Source organism: Pseudorasbora parva, chromosome 3, assembly GCF_024679245.1.
Source record: "Pseudorasbora parva isolate DD20220531a chromosome 3, ASM2467924v1, whole genome shotgun sequence".
NCBI lineage: Eukaryota > Metazoa > Chordata > Actinopteri > Cypriniformes > Gobionidae > Pseudorasbora > Pseudorasbora parva.
Genome location: NC_090174.1, coordinates 29,237,276 through 29,256,272, shown reverse-complemented (window position 1 = coordinate 29,256,272; position 18,997 = coordinate 29,237,276). Strand labels below are relative to the sequence as shown.

Below are 18,997 nucleotides of genomic sequence, written 5' to 3'. Positions count from 1 at the left end.
TCTCATATAAATACTAGGATCAGGGGTTTCCCCTCAGTTTCTCTTCTCTTTTTTTCCCACTACTCCAGCCTCCTCTTCTTTTTCTTTTTTCTTTTTATTGAGATTTCTCGGAAAAGCACCTCACCATAACCCATCTTGAAAATGAGCTTTGATTTAGGGAACTCTGAGCTTTACATTAATGAGGAACTAAATATTGCTTAATTAGACCAAAATATTGACATTAATTATATTTTGGTGGGAGTATTATATAGACTGCCAATCGTTTTGATGTCATTTGTTGATGGTTTTTAACATTTCTGTACATAACAAACTCTTAGCTTATTATGTGAAACGTATTGCACAGTAAACCTATTTATGTCAGGGTTCTGTTTGGGTTTTGGACTTTTAGTTTGGGTTTTGATTTCATTCCTTTGGTAATTTTCCTGCTAATCCTTGGTTCACATGGTTAGCCTTGTTAGTTCACAGTCACTACCTCTTTACTTCCCTTCATCCTCTCTGGCCCTCACCTGCATGCAATTCACATTCACCCGCACTTCATCATCAAGGGCACTATAAGAACACTTACTCCCTTCACATCAATGGCTGTGTCCGAAACCTGGGAAATGCTGCCTTCAGAGGACATATTTCAAGGCAGGAAGGCATCAAGCAATGTCCAAATGTAATGTTAGCTTCTCTTCCTGTCTGCTGAGAGACCTTCATCTGATCAATTTTTGAATTCATCATACGTGTATCCTTCACTGCTTTTGATATCCCACAATCCTGTGCTTTCCATTCCAAAAAAGATGGCATCCGAAAGTTGAATTTGTTTCTCAGTTTGTGTGTGAATATCTGTTTTTAACCAATATTTTCCACTTCTGAAGTCATTTCTAGCGAGATTATATTGTTGCCTTGCTGCCTCATCAGGCAATGGCTTGTAAGGCAGCGTTTTGTGCATGAAGGCACCTCACGAAACGATTTCGGACAGACTAGTGAGGCAGTTTATTGAACGATAGCAAAATAGAGAGCACTTTGTTGAGAACTAAACACATATTAAATTACTACATTAGTCATTTCTTGCTAGAAATGACATCAGAAGAGGAAAATACTGGTTAAAAACATACATTTACACAAACTGACCAGCAAACGCAACTTTCGGACGCCATCTTATTTTCCAAGCTTAACTGTCACGAATGGAAAGCACAGGATTATGGGATATCAAAGGTAGCGACGGATATGCATGCTGACTTTAAAAATCGATCAGATCAAGGTATCTCAGGAGACAGGAAGTGAAGCTAATATTAGATTCGGACATTGCTTGATGCCTTTCTGCCTTAAAATGTGTCCTCCGACGGCAGCATTTTCCAGGTTTTAGACGCCGCCATTGTCTGTACCTGGACTCCCTGTGTGTCCTCCTCTCCGGTCCTCGTTGATCCTGTCATCTGCAGCAGAAATTATCCTACAAAGTGCTTTGTCATCTGCATCCACCATCTGCCTGTGTTTGTGTCTCTGAAATAAACATGCAGTATGTGTTCCTTTGCCTCTGACTGTGTCTTGACAACTTACTCACAATCTTTTACAATATACTCAAAATATTGTTGGTTTAACTTAAAGTCAGCCCCTAAACCTACCCATCACACACACACGCACACAGCCCCTAAACCTACCCATCACAAGAAACATTCTGCATTTTTACATTTTCAAAAAACAATTTAGTATGTTTATAAATCCATTTACCTTGTGGACACACACATATTCAGACACATTTTGAATGCGTATCTCAATCCCTTCTGTTATGTAATCATATAAATCAAGAGATATCACACGGAAGTAACTCACATGTGTCTTTACTAGTACTGCATATACCATTCTCCACTTCTTCTCTTACATGCATTTTATTTTACCTCATACCACAACTCCCCCTAGTGGCATTCTACCATATGACATTAAGTGAACACAACATCTCCCCCGAACTTAATTAATTACATATGTACTGCATTGCCTAGAACATTACCAACAATATAACAGTTTAACAGTTACTTCAAATATTTTTATATTCCACTATGTGTAGAACAATGCTCTAATAACAAAGCATGTACAACATGAACATTATATGTGCGTTAGTACAGTTCAACTTTAACCAATAATTATCCCTTTGAGTTGACTGTCACTTTCTTCTCTTATTTTCTTCTTACCGTGAGACCTTACGTTACATAATCTTTCAACCACATTGGCTTCCTTCTACAACGATGCCTCTCTGCTTGGATGTTGACACTTTTCAGTGGTGACACAGAAACTGATTCTGATTGTTCAACCAAAGTGAAATCTGTCGGCAGGGGTGCCAAATGCGACACGTCCCAAGTTCGTCCATCGTTCAGCTCGTAACTGTGTGTTCCTTTTCTCCTCACAATCTGCATAGGGCCACTGAACTTTGTTTTCCCCTTTCTGACGTGCCCTGGCTTTCTCACCCTAACAAGGTCCCCTTCTTTAAGTTTTGGAATCCTTGCTTTACGCTTTGTGTCCAGGTATGCTTTCATCTTCTGTTGATTTTGCATCACTTTTGTTCTCAGTTTATTCCTGTCAGGATTGAGATTGCACTGTGGAAGAATTGACAATCTTGTTCTCATTTTCCTCCCAAACAAGAGCTCGAATGGAGACATTCCTGTCGTAGCATGTGGTGTAGCTCTATATGTTTGCAAGAATTCTACGATAAATGATGTCCATGGAGCTCTCTCTCTTTCCGCAGTCAGAATGGCATTCTTCAGTACCTTATTCCAACGCTCAACTGCTCCATTTCCTTCAGGATGGTATATGGAGGTGCGAATGTGCTTGACATCTCTTTCTTGCAGGAACTGTTTAAACTCAGATGACAGGAACTGAGGTCCATTGTCGGTGACAATCTCCAAAGGATTCCCCTTCTGACTGAACACCGATCTCAGAAAACTAGTAACAACAGACGCAGTCATGTGAGGTGCAAATGCAACCTCCGTCCATTTAGAATGGTAGTCAATCAATGTAATGGCATATCTGCAGCTAACAGGGCCTATTTCAAAAGGGCCCACCACATCAATGCCAAGTTTCTGCCACGGACCGGCTGGATACTCGACTGGGGTCAGTGGTGCATGTGTGGTTCTAGCTGTCTTATCGTTAAGTTGGCAGGTGACACAGGTTGCGATTGTGGACTGTACAAGCGAATCCATCTTGGGCCACCAGTATAGGTCTCTGAGTCGCTGTTTGGTCCTTACAATTCCCTGATGGCTTTCATGTGCCAGGGTGACCAAACGTGCACGTAAGCTAAGTGGCACGATCAGTCTATGCATTCCTCTTAGCACATAAGAGTCATGCACAGACAGTTCATCTCTTACTGGGAAGTAAGGCAGTACATTAGCAGGTAATGTTTTAGAAGTTGCAGGCCAGCCGTTCTCGATATAGTGACGCAGTTTAATGAGCTCGGGGCAGGAAGAGCTTTCAGCAGCAAACTCAGCAACCGGAACAGCTGACAGTAGGGTGGTGATGGCAGCTACAGTTTCTGGTTCGGAGTCTGAATCGTAGTTCATTTCATTTGGCAGTGGCAAACGGGCCACTCTAAGTCCCGCGCGTCCCATGCCCTTCGTTGTCAACAGAGTAGTCAGGGCTTGGTGGTCTGTTCTTAATTTGAATCGTTTGCCCCACAGGTACGTTCTCCAACGCTCAATGGACCAGACACAAGCGAGAGCTTCTTTTTCAACCACAGAATATTTCCTCTCTGGAGCTGTCAATGTTCTGGACGCAAAAGCCACAGTCCTTTCTGACATATCGGGGTGGATCTGAGTCAAGATTCCACCAATGCCATAGTCCGAAGCATCAGTCGTTACAATTGTGGGCAAAGCAGGGTTAAATAAAGCCAATGCAGTGCTCTCTGCAATCAATTCTTTCACTTTCTGGAAACTTCTGTGTGCATCGGTGGTCCATGTGAACTTTGCGTCTCCTCTGAGCACATCTCTCATAGGCTCAACGACTGCTGCATAGCTCGGAATAAATTTAGCATACCAAGCGGTAAGACCCAGAAACGATCTTAGTGTGGACGCATCAGCAGGAACTGGGGCGTTTTGTATTGCCTCGAGGTGGCTGTTGTCTGGCATCAGTCCTTCTTTTGAAATGGTATGTCCCAAGAATGTGAGTTTCTCCTGGTGGAACTTACATTTTTTATCATTTAGACGCAAGCCTGCTTCTTGTAGTCTGTGCAGAACTGCTTTAAGGTGAGCATCATGACTGGCAGCAGAATCCCCAAACACAATTATATCATCCAAATAAAACTGGACACCGGGAACGTCTTTAAGGATGGTAGACATCAGTTTTTGAAATGCTGCTGGGGCTGACGCTAACCCATAACAGACTCTCTTAAAGCGGAATAGGCCATCCTGTGTTATAAATGCAGTCAGGTCTCTGCTTTCCTCATGTAGTGGAACCTGATGATATGCATTTGCCAGATCAATTGTGGAAAACATCACAGCACCTCTTAACTGTGAAAATAGTTCCTCAATGTGTGGAATGGGATAGCTGTCCACCACAATTGCTTTGTTGGGCTCTCTAAGATCCACACACATTCTGATGTCTCCAGACTTCTTCTTAGTCACTACAATGGGCGATACCCAGGGTGAGGCATCTACTCTTTCAATTATGTCAGCTGCTAACAGACGGTTTAGCTCCGCTGACACAGCATCCCTTACAGTAAAAGGCAATCTGCGCAGCTTCTGTTGCACAGGAACAGCATTTTCACGGAATTTCACTTTATGTACAAAGTTCTTTGCACAGCCGAAGCTTGGCATTGCAGAATGAGACACCTGTTCTACAGCGTGTTTGTGGGTGAGTACTTTATTCCCTTTTATGCACAGATTCAAGGAAGATATTAAATCCATTCCCATCAATGGGTTTCCACTTTTCACAATATAGAATACAGCAGGTACTGAATAATCTCCATGTTGTGCACACGTCTTAATACATCCCAGCACCGGAAGGTTTTCTTTTGCATATGTGACAAGACGCACATCAGACTGTTCAAGGGGCAGCTCAGAAAAGTATTGCTTATATATACGCTCTGGCAGCAAAGATACAGAAGATCCTGTATCAACAATCAATTCCTGCATTGTAGAGCCTGACAATGTGCCCACTTCAATGTTACACACAATCTTGTTAGTAGCAGGAGACGTACTGGTCATGTACAACACCGTCAGTTCAGGAACTTCAATTTCACGGATGTTATGTTTCCTTGCCGAGCGACACACTTTTGCAAAATGTCCAATTCTGCCGCATAACTTACAGGTCTTGTTTAAAGCTGGGCACTGTTTGGAATTTGCTAGATGACTGCTGGAATCACAACGGTAGCATTTGCGTTCCGAATATACTTTCGTTTTACTCTGCAGCTTTTCTTGTGTACCTCTACGTGCATTCTCTTCTTTTTTTCTCACGTGCAGTCTTTGAACTGGTAATTCGGCAGGCTTCGCAAATTCACTTGCATTAGCCATCGCATTTTCCACTTGAATTGCAATTTGTATTGCCCTCTCTAACGTTAGATCCGCTTCGAGCAATAAACGTTCACGAATTCGACTGCTGTACACTTTCTCAACAATTTGATCCCTCAGCATTTCATCTTCCTTATCATCAAATGCACATAATGACACCATATCACGGAGCGCGGCCACATATTGCTGGATATTTTCATCATGTCTTTGTTCCCTTTGCCGAAATTTATGTCGTTCCGCAATGACATTCACTTTTGGAACAAAGTGCGCCCTAAGAGCCGTGAGTGCAGATGCGTAAGTCGTACCAGTGTTAGGAAGAGTGTAGAAAATTCTCTGTGCTTCTGTTCCGAGGCAGTGAAGCAATGTAGCACGCTTACGTGTGTCAGGCCAGTCATCTCCCTCTGCATGAATCGCCAGCAGGTAGTTCTCAAACATTTGCGTCCATATTCAAAATGAAATTGTAGGCTCACCAGGACATTGCAAGTATGTCGGAGGAAGATGAACTGCCATCCTCGTCGCCAGTTTGTTATGTAATCATATAAATCAAGAGATATCACACGGAAGTAACTCACATGGTGTCTTTACTAGTACTGCATATACCATTCTCCACTTCTTCTCTTACATGCATTTTATTTTACCTCATACCACAACTCCCCCTAGTGGCATTCTACCATATGACATTAAGTGAACACAACACCTTCCCTAAACCTACCCATTTGAGTATTATAAAAAACAGGATATAACAGGCAGATACGACTGCATACATAATTTATTCAGAAAGTACAAATATTCCAAGTGTTCCGAGGCCAAACGATTGATTTGTGTGAAGAAAATCCCCAAAAGCGATCAGTAACGTCGAATCCATCCGCCAAAGATTATAATAAATTTCAAATATTGCCGCCGGAAGACAGGTCAGCTTTGACAGTATTGGCTGTCGTGTGTCTCGTGACCAATTGCGTCATTACGTCAGCTTTGATTGTAAAATGCCATTGGCTCTCGTGTATCTCGTGACCGATCGTGTCTTTTGTTGTTGTCAACTCGTTGTGTTGTGTATCATTTGAATCAGAAATATGAATGAACAAGTGTGTTTGTGTTCTGTTCGCAAAGGAGTGCGATCATCATTTCAACGACTAAAACATTAAGATCAACTCCCCAGCAAACACACAACGTTGGCACAACGTACTCAACCTTCTAACAAGGTTGACACAACATGGCCAAAAGGTTGCTATAATACGTTGTGTGGTGAAGGTTGTTACAGTGTTGTCACACCGTTGACATTGAACCACCGTCCAGGACCATTGCTTAAAGTTGTGCCAAGGTATCTAGACAACCACTGGGCGACCTGTACTCGTCATCACTGTCCTGAAGCGTGAATATCAGCCTTTTAAATTTCAACTGACAGTTGAACCGTCTCATTCTTCAACGAGTAGGCTATAATTAACTTGATACGCGGATACATGAGTATTGCTTTTAATTTACCTTAGCTGATAAGTAAATATTCAAACAAGCTACAATTTCAGTGTCTACGTGACATTCATTCATTCTTTATTTTACAAACTACTTTTTTTTTTAAATGAAATAAACGGACAAATCATGTTATTATTCATGGAGTTGCGATTTTGTGTATTACCATCATAATGCCATTTCTTTTAACGTTACCAGATTTACTCAGATTCTTACCATTAAGAAAGTGTTCAACATCTCATACCTGCTGGTTTCTGGACTTGCATTTCTCCTTTGGATTTGTTGATATTTCCTGGATTTTCTGCCATCTACAAAACCCGGTTTTATTCTTAAATGTTCTGACCTTGGCCTATCTTTGCTTTTTTGTGTGTGTTTGATGTAATATACTTAAACTAAATATTTTTTTATTCTATTTTATTTATTTTTACAAAATGTATCTGTATGTATGGTCACTTACCACATGCTGTTATAATAAAGTTGAATTAGTTGAATAAACTTGTATGTCATTTTTACTCTTCAAAATTGTGTTGCAGGTGTTGATTATAATTAATTTACTGTTAGGCCCATAAATAATAGGATAAACAATAGGCATATAAAAAGTATAATGTCTGAAATTAAAAATTAACCACTATGGGGAATGGGGAATATAGCATTAAAAAAATAAGTTGTCAGAATGTCGTCTTGAAGTTGCTGAATGTTGCGCAACAACGTTGCTACAGCCTCGTCGCGTCTTACAATTCTACATTGTTACAATGTTGCGAACACGTCGTTGACGTTGGTCAGTTTTTGCAATTGAGAATGAGGAAATGTCGTCACGACACCGCGCCTCGCCCGCCGCCCCCTTCCGCCATTTTGGGAGGATGGTCCGCCAGGTATTGGATTCGGACAGAGACTGCAGAAGAGATATTTTAATGATTACCATGTACATAATTTTCCAAACTCAGTAGAACATTAAGTTTGAATCCACCCCAGCCGATCTGAGGAAGCAGCTGCTGGTAAACATACGCCATTATTTCACCACAGGGTGTGTCAGTCATCATTTTACTAGTGACCGTAATGCTGCAGTATGTTGACATCTGATGAACACGATCCTATATTTATTTGTATTAAACATTTTGAAAACTATTCTGTCATTTTTAATTGTCAATAATTTTATTGTATGTAATTTACATGTTAATGCCAAAATGATTAATATTCAAAGTAACTTAGGCCTATAGCTAGTTGACCGTCATTTCCTCTAACGTTACGTACTGAGCATTTAGTCTAACTTACTTAAGACTGGACTAAAAGCACCAGTGCACACAAGCGTTCCTTTTTATTAGTTAAATTCACTTAGAAATGTAAACTCATCAGGTATAAAATATGGTCAGTATGAGAAAAAACACTGTTAATGAGCGGACGAGCACTAGACTGTTGCAGGATAGTGGGGAGATGTATTTATTTATTATTCAGAATGCACAAAAATATATAGAAACATTTCAGGAACATGCAAGGTAGTAAGGTTAGCTCTCTGTTCCATTCTGCTGCAAGCGGCTCGTATGGATTGACGTTTTGGATTTCATCCAGCTCCTTTAAATACCTCTGCCTGGCGCTGGTAGCAGTTTCTCCCTGTAGTGAACCTCCATTTCTTTTTATTTTCCATTTTAAAATTTCTCCGTTTAAACGACGTGATAATTCCTCCAGCCTTCTTTCCTGCTCCGATCCTTTGTATCGCTCTTACAGTGTTGCCCCTGGCAACCGATAGCGTCGGATTCCAAAATGGTGGATGCGCCCAAACACCGCCCAATTTGTCACGTGACAGCAAGCTACCATGACGTATGTCCTCATTCTCAATAAATACACGTGACTGTACATTTATTTGCCTGTTACTGTTATGTGTTTTATATTGTTGAGAGTTGGTAGGTTTGGAGAAGGAGTGTTACTCCAAAATATAAAATTATGCTATAATTATTAATTCTGTGAGATCAGTCATGATGTCATGTTGCGCATCTGGAATGGAGAAAAAATATTACCACTTAGCGCCTCCGGTGGACGTTTCACCCCAAAAGTGCAGGTAAACGTACCTGGAGGTACATAATTCGGGTGTTGCAAAAATGTAGGCAGAGTCACGTATTTCCAATGAGCCTGGGTTGGATGTGGAAAACATGTTTTTTGTGGAAGATGACCAAACATTTTCACAACCTTTTTCAGAAAAATCCTCAGTTAAACACATTTTTTGTCAGACATGATGGTGAAAATTTCAAGATGCTAGCATAAATAATGACGATAAATGTGTAAGAGTTGTTTGTCTGGTATAGAATGCCAAAGTAACCAATTGTGAGCCTAGGTGGGATGCCGAGGGTTTGTAGCCTAGTCTGTCTGCAGGGCCTATAACATGCTGGGCATCAAAGTAGCCATAGATGAAGGGACATTAAGTTGGCCACGAAGGCAGCAGAAGTTGCTTCTAGGTGGCTATATTAGGAGAGAGATATGGAAGGGACCTTGCTATACCTGAGGCGAGTGTGTCCGATTGTTGAAAGACTAACACCTGATGACCCCAGGAAACATCTCTTATACTGTATAGCCAGTATAGGTTATTTTGTATTTATTCTATAAGCACTCCTGTGTCTTGTTATTTAAATTAGACTTACTTGGTGAGCCAGATATGTTTCAGGATAGCATGGCATAAACCAAACCTTTAGGATTTATGTTTATTTAAAAATGTTTAAAAATATATATATATACAGCAAAATACCTTTTGTTTGCAGATCTGTAAATATTTTAATAAAATTCTAATTATGCAATGATTAGACCAGAGTTCAAATGTAAGACAAAAATAAAAAATCAGGGCATTTAACAAAACCTCTCATTTCACTGGAACATCATCAAATGTTTTCACTACCCCTTTCTTTATATAGGATCTTAAACAGACTGTGCTGAAGTCATGCTGATGAAAGACAATATGCTGATGAAAATGACTGAAACTGAAAGTCTTGTTCTGGAAATGCCACTTATCTTCGGGAAAATGGAGTGATTGCATGCACAATATAATATATAATAAGTTACTTTTTATTATAGACATTTTTTGAGTCACTGTTATTCAATTAACTTTATGCAGTGTCTATGAATTAAACCGATTTTAAGTAACCAAATGTAATCCATATTTTGTTTTATAATGAGGTCAGTTCTCCTCCAAATCAATAGATTAACACGTCCTGTCTTTTACTGTGTAAAGTGTGGAAAGAATTGACTAAATTTGACAAAAGACTCTCGCATGCATTTTTTTAAAATTCATGTGCCCTCATAATATTTAATCAAAATAACTTTCCTTTCTCTTGCAGTGAGATCTCTTCTCCTCTCTAATGATGTGTTCACTGGTGTGAGGTCAGGATAAACCTGTCTCATGAGATCACACAAGTAACGAATTACATTTACTCGCGTTACTGTAATTGAGTAGTTTTTCTGTGTACTTCTACTTTTTTAAGTAGTTTTAAAAATCTGTAATTTTACTTTTACTTAAGTACATTTTGATTAAAGTATTGTACTTCGCTACATTTTAAACCACATCCGTTACTGAGTAAAAATAAATCATTAATGCAAAGAGAGGAGGAAAAAGACCGCGATCCGGAAAAGACTAATAGGCCTATTAAATAGAGGGCGCGGGGCGCGGGAGAGAACAAGCGCGCAAATATAAGATGGAGACGAACAAGACAGACATCAGTGACGCAGACCCAGGTGAAAGCAAAACGCCGTCGTGAACTCCTGGCTAGTATGGAAATACTTTGGATATAGAAAAAAATAATGTGGTGTTGTCCTGGAGGATATTTTAAATTTGCACAAAATGTGGATGCAAATGAAGAAACACATAGAACATGTTCGGGCACATCCCTCTGTGCAAATAAAGGTATGTTTATAACTTAGGCCGATTGATTTCTGTGACGCAGAGGGAATCCCGGAATCCAGTCATGAACATTAACTTTACATTATAACGTAGATTTAGTGTAATACACGCAAACTGGTGGATGAACGAAAAACTCGAATGTAGAGCTGTAGGCCTTAGAAATAAATCAAATCGCGACATGGTCTGTGAACATTAAAGCAAAACATTTGTAACGCTTGTGTCCGGGTGAAAAATGCGGATTAATATATCTGGAGTGGATGCAAACACGGAGGCGATTGACGTCAAACAGATCGCGCTTTATTTCCCGCTGAACTCTCATCACAAACTCCATTTCCGTCCACAGCATTACTCAATAAAACAAAATAACTGACTGTTAGCAACAGAAAAACAGAGAATAATCCCCACACATGGGAGCTCAAAACTCAGTGCGCACATACACAAGATGCAGAACTCGTTTTCAGGGAGCGCGCGCAGCTCTTAAAGGGGCCACACTATATTTCTACTCGTTACACATTGAATGCTATATGAATGATCTGCTTGTTCTCTCTCTTTGAATGAGCTGCTCCGTCTACTACATATGGACTCTATAATTCTTAAACATTTTTACGAATTAATGATAAAAATAAGTTGTTAATCTAATTCATAATAATTTATTGAATTTAGTTTATTAGACATGTTTTATTGAAATTTTGATAAACAAAATAAACAAATGGTTTAAAGTTTGTTATAATAAAGCATTTGTTCAACCAAATAAAAAAAAAGACCAATCTTCTTCATTCATTTAACATCATTTTAACAAGTGATAATAACCATAATTTAATAATAGGTACAGTAAATGTTTAATTGATGTTTTCTGTGATAGTTGTCATATCGTGAAAATCTCATTCTATCACAACCCTACAGGGGAGAGTCCCCCACCCCCACTGTTAAAAAAAGTAACTAAGTAACTTTTACTCTGAGTACATTTTAAATGAGCTACTTTTTACTTTTACTTGAGTAAATTTTTAGACCAGTAATTTTACTTGTACTTAAGTAAAATTTCATTGAAGTAACAGTACTTTTACTTGAGTAGAATATTTTGTTACTCTTTCCACCTCTGGATCACAGCAATAGCAAACCACAACCATTCAATTCATTCCTAATGGACAACATCAAGTCCGCCTATAATACCATAAACAAACAATAAACTCTGCTAATATGCATTCATGGTGTGATGAAACATTACAGAAAGCTTTTTCAAATCATTAAAATATATGTGCCTGATAGATCAGTTGAAGTTTTAAGCATACTTGTTTTTAAAATGTATCTGTGAAGATAGTGAGGAATAATAGACAAAAGTAGCTTACAATATTATGCAATTGTCAAAAATGTATGCCACTCAATAATGACTCATTGTTTATTGAACTACTTTCACTGATGTTTGAATATCACCGATAGCTAAATCACAGCGTGGTGATATAAACCACAAACCACAGACCCAGCACTTCTTTTTCAATAGAGGTTGGTCACGGTCTCATTACCACTTTACTGTACATTGCATGTTTTATTTGAGAAGTCTCTGTACTGATCTTTACTAATTTATTAAAAATGTGGAAATGCTAACATGCACAAATTTCATCAGTGTGGAGAAAATCTGTTGTAAGACTGCATATTTATACTTAATTTTTTTTCTTTTATAGGCATATTAATACAGTATATAGAACGATTTTTCCTTTATAGGCAATGCTGGTATGGGGTCTCAGTGCCTGTTAATGGTACATGGAAAATAACGATAAACTTGCTTTCTTGTTTATTTGTACACTCAATCTTTCATAACTTTCTGTATGATGAAATATAAAGCATCATCAAAAGCTATCAAAAAACTAATGATGATTCATTACTCATTGGTTAAATTTGTTCTTCCATAATGAGGTTTTGCCAAACATCTAAACTGTGAGAGTGGAAGTTCACATGTTTACAAGAGGACCTTTTGGTTTTTGGTTGAGTGAGATGTGGCTTTTTCAGTTGATCAAGTCAAATGTTGTTGTTTCTTATACTACACATGGTTTCAAATCAGCTTTACAGAAAATCATTATGGTAATGTTAATATCTGAATATATAATATGATCTATATACATAGAATTGGACATGCTTATATATTTAACTTCATATAAGATTTTATAAGACCGACTGACCGGCAGACAAACAGAGAAAGTGAGAAAAACAATAGAGACAGAAAGAAAATGATCAAACCCTGGTCCTGACAGTGTGTATTGTCGCTTTATGTACAATTATCTAAAGTTATTTATTTATGAATGTCAAACTTTTGTTTAATTTGACTAATAAATCTAATTTACTGACAAAAGTTGTTCCAGCCATCAGTCATAAACAGAAGCTTAAAACTGAAATAGGAAAGTCAGTTTTGTCTAAACTGTTCAATTAAAATTAATTTGTGAAACAATGTTTACAATATTAAGAATCTTGAAAGTTTTATTGAGTTTTGTAATGTTTTTGTGACTCCAGTGGAATTATTGCTTATCATAAATATAGCATCATATGCATTTTAACTCAAATCCAAGAATTATTCTGAAAGAGGACAGAAGATGTCATTCATAAATAAAAAAGTTTTATTTAACACTTTGTGGACAATAAGAATAAAACCATACATAAAATTGTAAAAAGACTGTACATATGACACATTTAGTGGCCTTATTTAAAATATGTTTGTAAAAAGAACAAAAACAACAAACATTAAGGCTTTAAAAACCTAATGCTCAGATTTAAAAATAATAATTTAATAACTAAATATATTTTTTTTTCTAAATTTAATCCCAACTTGTTTAGGCATATAAATACATCTGAAGTATATGAAGTCATTTGAAGGATGTTGGTGCTGATGGTGTTGATGTCAGGATGTTCTTCGGTGGCACAGTGACAGTTGTACTGTGTGGCACAGACTGCTGCCCACTGTAAAGATCACAGATAGTTAAAGATCATAATGTTTTGTCTTTATATTGAATATGTACAAAAATGATAAGTAAATAAACTTAAAGCACATTCTCACCTCTTTTCAATAGCCTTTATTATGACATTTTTAGTGAATTTTGACTCTGGATTCAAGCATTTCCGTCCTGCACCATTCTTCAGAGTGACACTGTGAAACAACAAAAGAAATGAGCTGAAACTTACTCAGAATAGTTTGTAGAGTTGATGAACATTTAAATAAATGAATGCACACAAATTTGCTTACATTATCTCATGTTTGTGACAAGATGGGCTTGGAGGGATGATTTCAACCTTCTCAATGTTCTTCACTAAAACCATGTTTGCACCCTTGTCAGCACAGAAGCACCTGCCTTTTGAAGAACCGCCCTGCCCTGAAAAAGATATTTCATTATAGCCTGTTAGCTGCAGAACATCCCCATAATCAAAGATACAAGATCTATAACTCTCTGAGATCAAACTCACCTTTCACTCCTACAGCGATCAGGCAGGCAAGAAGAACAAAAGCTGCAATAGTCTTCATTGTGTTCTTGTTCTCGATGAACTGTACTTGTCTGGGTCAGTGAGATTATGACCGATGTCTTTCAGATCTCATATAAATACTCTAGGATCAGCGGTTTCCCCTCAGTTTCTCTTCTCTTTTTTTCCACTACTCCAGCCTCCTCTTTTTTTTCTCTTTTTATTGCGATTTCTCGGAAAAGCACCTCACCGTAACCCATCTTGAACATAATCTGTGATTTAGGGAACTCCGAACGTTTCATGAATAAGGAAGTAAATATTGCCATGGCATGGATTTGTTTATTATTTTATAATGTTTCCTGAGGTGTACTTATATTGTTAGTATGGTTTTTACATTAAAAAAAGGTCACAATTTAAAAATAAAAGCTTGTGCAAGCTTGTGTGCGCTGACCACACCCCTCTCTCATGCGCTCTCATGCATAGCATGTACAGGCGTTCAAATTCAAGATTACCGGTGTGCCGTAGCTTTGCTTATGGCAGACAAACAATCCAAACTGCCAATTCCTCGGGTGGTGTCTGCTCATAAAATAAAGACGGGTAAATGGAAAAAAACAGATGACGATGATAAAAAAGACAAAAAGAAAGAATTAGATAGAGCCCGAGATAGAGGATAAAGGGTAAGTTTAGGAGCGGCTTTTCCGAGGTGGAGGGAGCTAACGTTATGTGTCCTGACAGGATTAAAAACCGATGCAGAGTTAGCCAGATTTCTGCTTGACAAGTAAGCATCCCTAATTGAGTCGTTTAATTTTTTAAGAAGTATGTGTAGCGCCCCCTTCAGGTCACCAGGATAGCATGGCTTAATGGGCACTCAGGTGAGTCGTACATAGGGAAACGTGGACCAGTACTCTAGGTTCGTACTAGTAGAGAGCAGTAGTGAGAGATTGAAGAAACAGACAGACAACAAAGGTACATTCAAATTATGTTGAAAGATTTATATTAAGGAAAGTGATAAATGATAAAATGAATTAACACATTTCTCTTTCAGGGGAAAATGAAGCAGCAGCGAAATTAAAGATTATCAAAGAAATACAATTAAATTACTGACTGTTGATTAAAAAAAAACAGTTGAACTGGTTTCTGTTTTTTTTTTCTCCTTTTCTTTCTTAGTTATTTATTCCTTTTTTTAATATATTTTTTTAATCTAGATGTATAGTATAGAGGTCGACCGTTTCATCTGATTTGCCGATTAATCGGCACCGATAACTGATTGGTGGAACAATCGGTTATCGGCAAAAATCCATACTGATAGTTTTTCCAGGTTTGCGTCCGTTGCGGGAGCGGCTGAGAAGGCTGCCGTCATTACACGGTAGCCTACGAGAGCTCTCAGAAGGGTCTATTGGCATTATATAGCACGAGAGCGGCCTCTAGAGGCCAAATGAAAAACTATCACTGATTGTTTACATTAACACGTGAGGCTCCGCGCTTCACAGCTCACGCTGCACAGAGCGCGCTGACACATCTGATGCGCGTGTAAAACACCAACAGAGAAACGGTATGAATACAGAACACTTCAGTGTATGTTGCCAAATCATTATAAAGTAATTGATTTGTTTACTAGATGCTTTAGCAGGGGAAGAACAGCAGTATATGTACTTTGTCATCGAGACTGACAGGACGCTAACATTAGCAGCAACAGTTACCTCAAGCATTTAAAACGATGTAACTGAGAAACTTTTATTGATGTGAGAAACTGTATCATGCATCCAACAGAAATATAAACGCATTAGATGTTAATACATGTTGTTATTTTGATAAGAAAACTGTCGTGTTCTAAAAAAGCTAACTGTTTGGATTTATATGAAATGATAACACTTAATATAATACAATAGTATTCAATTTGTAACATTAAGTAAGGTTAATAAATGCTTTTATTAAGCTTTTAAAGTATTATTCATTGTTAGTTTTATCTGTTAGTTACCTTTTTATGCACTATGAACTAACATGAATGATTAAGGTACAATTGTATTGCTTGAATATTAATACATGCTGTAAAATGTACATTACATAATGCATTTAGTTCATGTAAGCTAAATAAATACATCCTTGTTAACAAATGGGATTTGCAGTCTGTTACCTGACATACATGTTTCTAGGTTATAGCTTAAGAAACATTTATTTGTAATATTTTAATGTTTTAGTTATTTTCTGTAGAATTTTGTTTCTGTTAGAACTTCTCATTTTAATATTCATATTTACATATGAAATTTAACACATTTTAATGGTTTAGTACTTTTTTATTTCTTGTAATAAAGTTCAGCAAGTGTGGCTTTTTTACCTGTTATTTTATGTATTATTATTATATTTTAATCTAGTATCTTTTTAAAAACTATTGGTCATTTAATCGGTTATCGGCAAGTGAGGTCCAACCTAGCTATCGGTATTGGTAAAATCCACTATCGGTCAAACTCTAGTATAGTATTACTTCAAGTTTGACACCTAGTTTAATTTCTTTTTTCACCTATTTATCTTCTAGTTTTCTAATTATTTTAACTAATTTTAGGTATTAGGTTTCTTAATTGAAATCTACACTGATTTAATAACTCTTTTATATTCAGTAATTTGAATAATGATCTTCAAATTCACAATTCAACTCACAGAAATGAAACAAAACAAAAATAAAAATCACATTTCAATTATTCCACACAATAACCCCTTATCTTCAAAATAAACCAGTACAGGACAATAACAATCAATAAATGATAAAGAAATAATTCAACAGTTCAATGATGAAAAGCTTCAGAATTGTATTTTCAAATACCAGTCTAATGTCTCTGAAGTCAAGGGGGAAAAACAATCGTCCATACCCCAGTTAGATGGAATAACGTTAGTTCAGGCCTACCGTTGGGTTGAACAGAAAGAACAGAAAACTGTTGAGTGAGAAGGGAACAGAGTGTGATGTCAGTTCACTCTATCAAGCAGCAAAGGTATTTTTCTCCATCCGGGGAAAAATGAGCAGTGAATTCGGGGAAATCCGTTAGTTTCATTTTAGTCAAGGTTCGTCGGGAGGCTCGCCATTTTGATCAACGCGGTGATGAGTTCAGTCTGCGTCATCGGCGTGTTCACGATGAAAACACTCAAAAATAACTTAAAATCACTTGTGTCAACAAAATATAGTTCAGTATAAACAAAATAAAGATCTTTCCAGGCACGTTGTCTAGTTTAACTCAAAATCACTGTTGTTTTCACATTTTAAAAATATCTCTGCCGATCTCTCTGTGCTTGCAACCATTTGCATCTCCGTCTCTACTTTCCCGCGCGCTGCTGACGTCATCCGCTTTCTTTGTGTTCCCTTTGCCTGATAGGTCGACAGTGAACTCTAACTCACACTCTCTTAAAGAGAACACAACACTCAAATATAGGCCTACATAATGTTACATTCACAATATAAGAAAAATAACAGCAAAAAGAAAAACACTTGTAGATGATTTATATAAAATAAAAGTTTTTATATAAAATAAAAGTTTTAACTCTGCATTTCCAAATTCAGTTATTATTTTACTTTTCTCTTCTTTTTAGTAACACCTCTGGCTTACTACATGTTTCCTTTCTTAATTCTTATTTGTAATCAATCTGGGTCACACAACTGTGTCAAAACTCTTGCCCAACCCATTCTCACTCCCAAGGCGTCAAAACCGAAGCATGCTCAAGTGCCTTCTGCGTCACAATAAAGACGCTAAAGGTACCCCAAGGCGTCATGTTTCGACGCGCTGGGTGTTCCATTCATTTCAGTGAGAAACCTTTGGCGTCATACACAGACGCACTGGGTATTAGTAATGTTATCGTCATGGTGAAATTGTATTAGTTTATAAATTTGCCATTATGACATGTTGGAGTGTGTTTTTCAATTTAATCAGCAAGCATAATTTTATTTACATTTATTTACGCTATTTAGACATGCTTAACATGTAACCCAACCCCATCCCATCCCTAAACCTACCCATTTGTCTGAACATGATATAAAACACAGGTTATATTACATACTACTGCATCCACGAGTTATTCAAAAAAGTTAAATAATCCAAGTTTTCCGAGGCCAAACGATTGATTTGCATGAAGAAAATCCCCAAAAGCGATCAGCATCTCCATCCGCAGAAGATCATCAACAAACACAATCAAATTTCAAATATTGGCGCCCGTTACGTGATATTTCATAGTAAAATTGCATTGGCTCTCGTATGCCTTTTGACCAATTGCGTCATTACGTCAGCATTGATTGTAAAATGTCATTGGCTCTCGTGTGTCTTGTGACCGATTGCGTCATGCTCAGGAGTCTTTTGAATTATTTGAATGAGATATGAATGAGTTCGTTCACGGGGCAGCGGGATCATCATTTCAGCGATTAAAACATCAAGATCAACTTAGTTCTTCACATGAAGATATCGTATGACTTCAGAAGACTTGGAATGCAACATGAGTGTGGCAAGGGGGGCGTGTTTCAGCGAGGTCTGCAGCGGGAGAGAGAGCCGCGGGACGAGCGGTAAGTGAGTGGGTTGGAAGCAGATTAATAACACCTGTCTCTTGTTCCAGTAATGGGCGCGGAGAGGGTATAAAACACCGGTGGAACCGCAGACGAGGGAGGGAGAGAGTCGGACTGTTGGTGCGAAAACACAGATGCTGCGTCCCAATTCGCCTACTTATACTACGTCCTAAAAGTATGTACTCTTTTTGTGAAGAA

The 18,997-nt window shown here is 37.9% G+C and overlaps 1 protein-coding gene across 1 annotated transcript; it reads right to left on the bottom strand.

Moving 5' to 3' along the window:
* Positions 1-13,477: 13,477 nt before the first annotated feature.
* Positions 13,478-14,425, bottom strand: LOC137071872 (C-X-C motif chemokine 11-6-like). The gene is made up of 4 exons (XM_067440083.1): positions 14,269-14,425; positions 14,051-14,177; positions 13,865-13,954; positions 13,478-13,767 (listed from the first exon to the last, which is right to left on the bottom strand). Exons 1-4 carry the CDS (start codon positions 14,324-14,326, stop codon positions 13,674-13,676), a joined length of 369 nt encoding a protein of 122 aa, XP_067296184.1. The 5' UTR covers positions 14,327-14,425; the 3' UTR covers positions 13,478-13,673.
* Positions 14,426-18,997: the final 4,572 nt, after the last annotated feature.

Bases quoted from the DNA above. Each gene is read 5' to 3' on its own strand.
- LOC137071872 (XM_067440083.1), bottom strand. From the start codon at position 14,326: ATGAAGACTATTGCAGCTTTTGTTCTTCTTGCCTGCCTGATCGCTGTA. The intron at 14,178-14,268 runs GTGAGTTTGATC...TATCTTTTTCAG, and splicing joins GATCGCTGTAGGAGTGAAAG to GGCAGGGCGGTTCTTCAAAA. The intron at 13,768-13,864 runs GTGAGAATGTGC...TGATCTTTACAG, and splicing joins ATAAAGGCTATTGAAAAGAG to TGGGCAGCAGTCTGTGCCAC.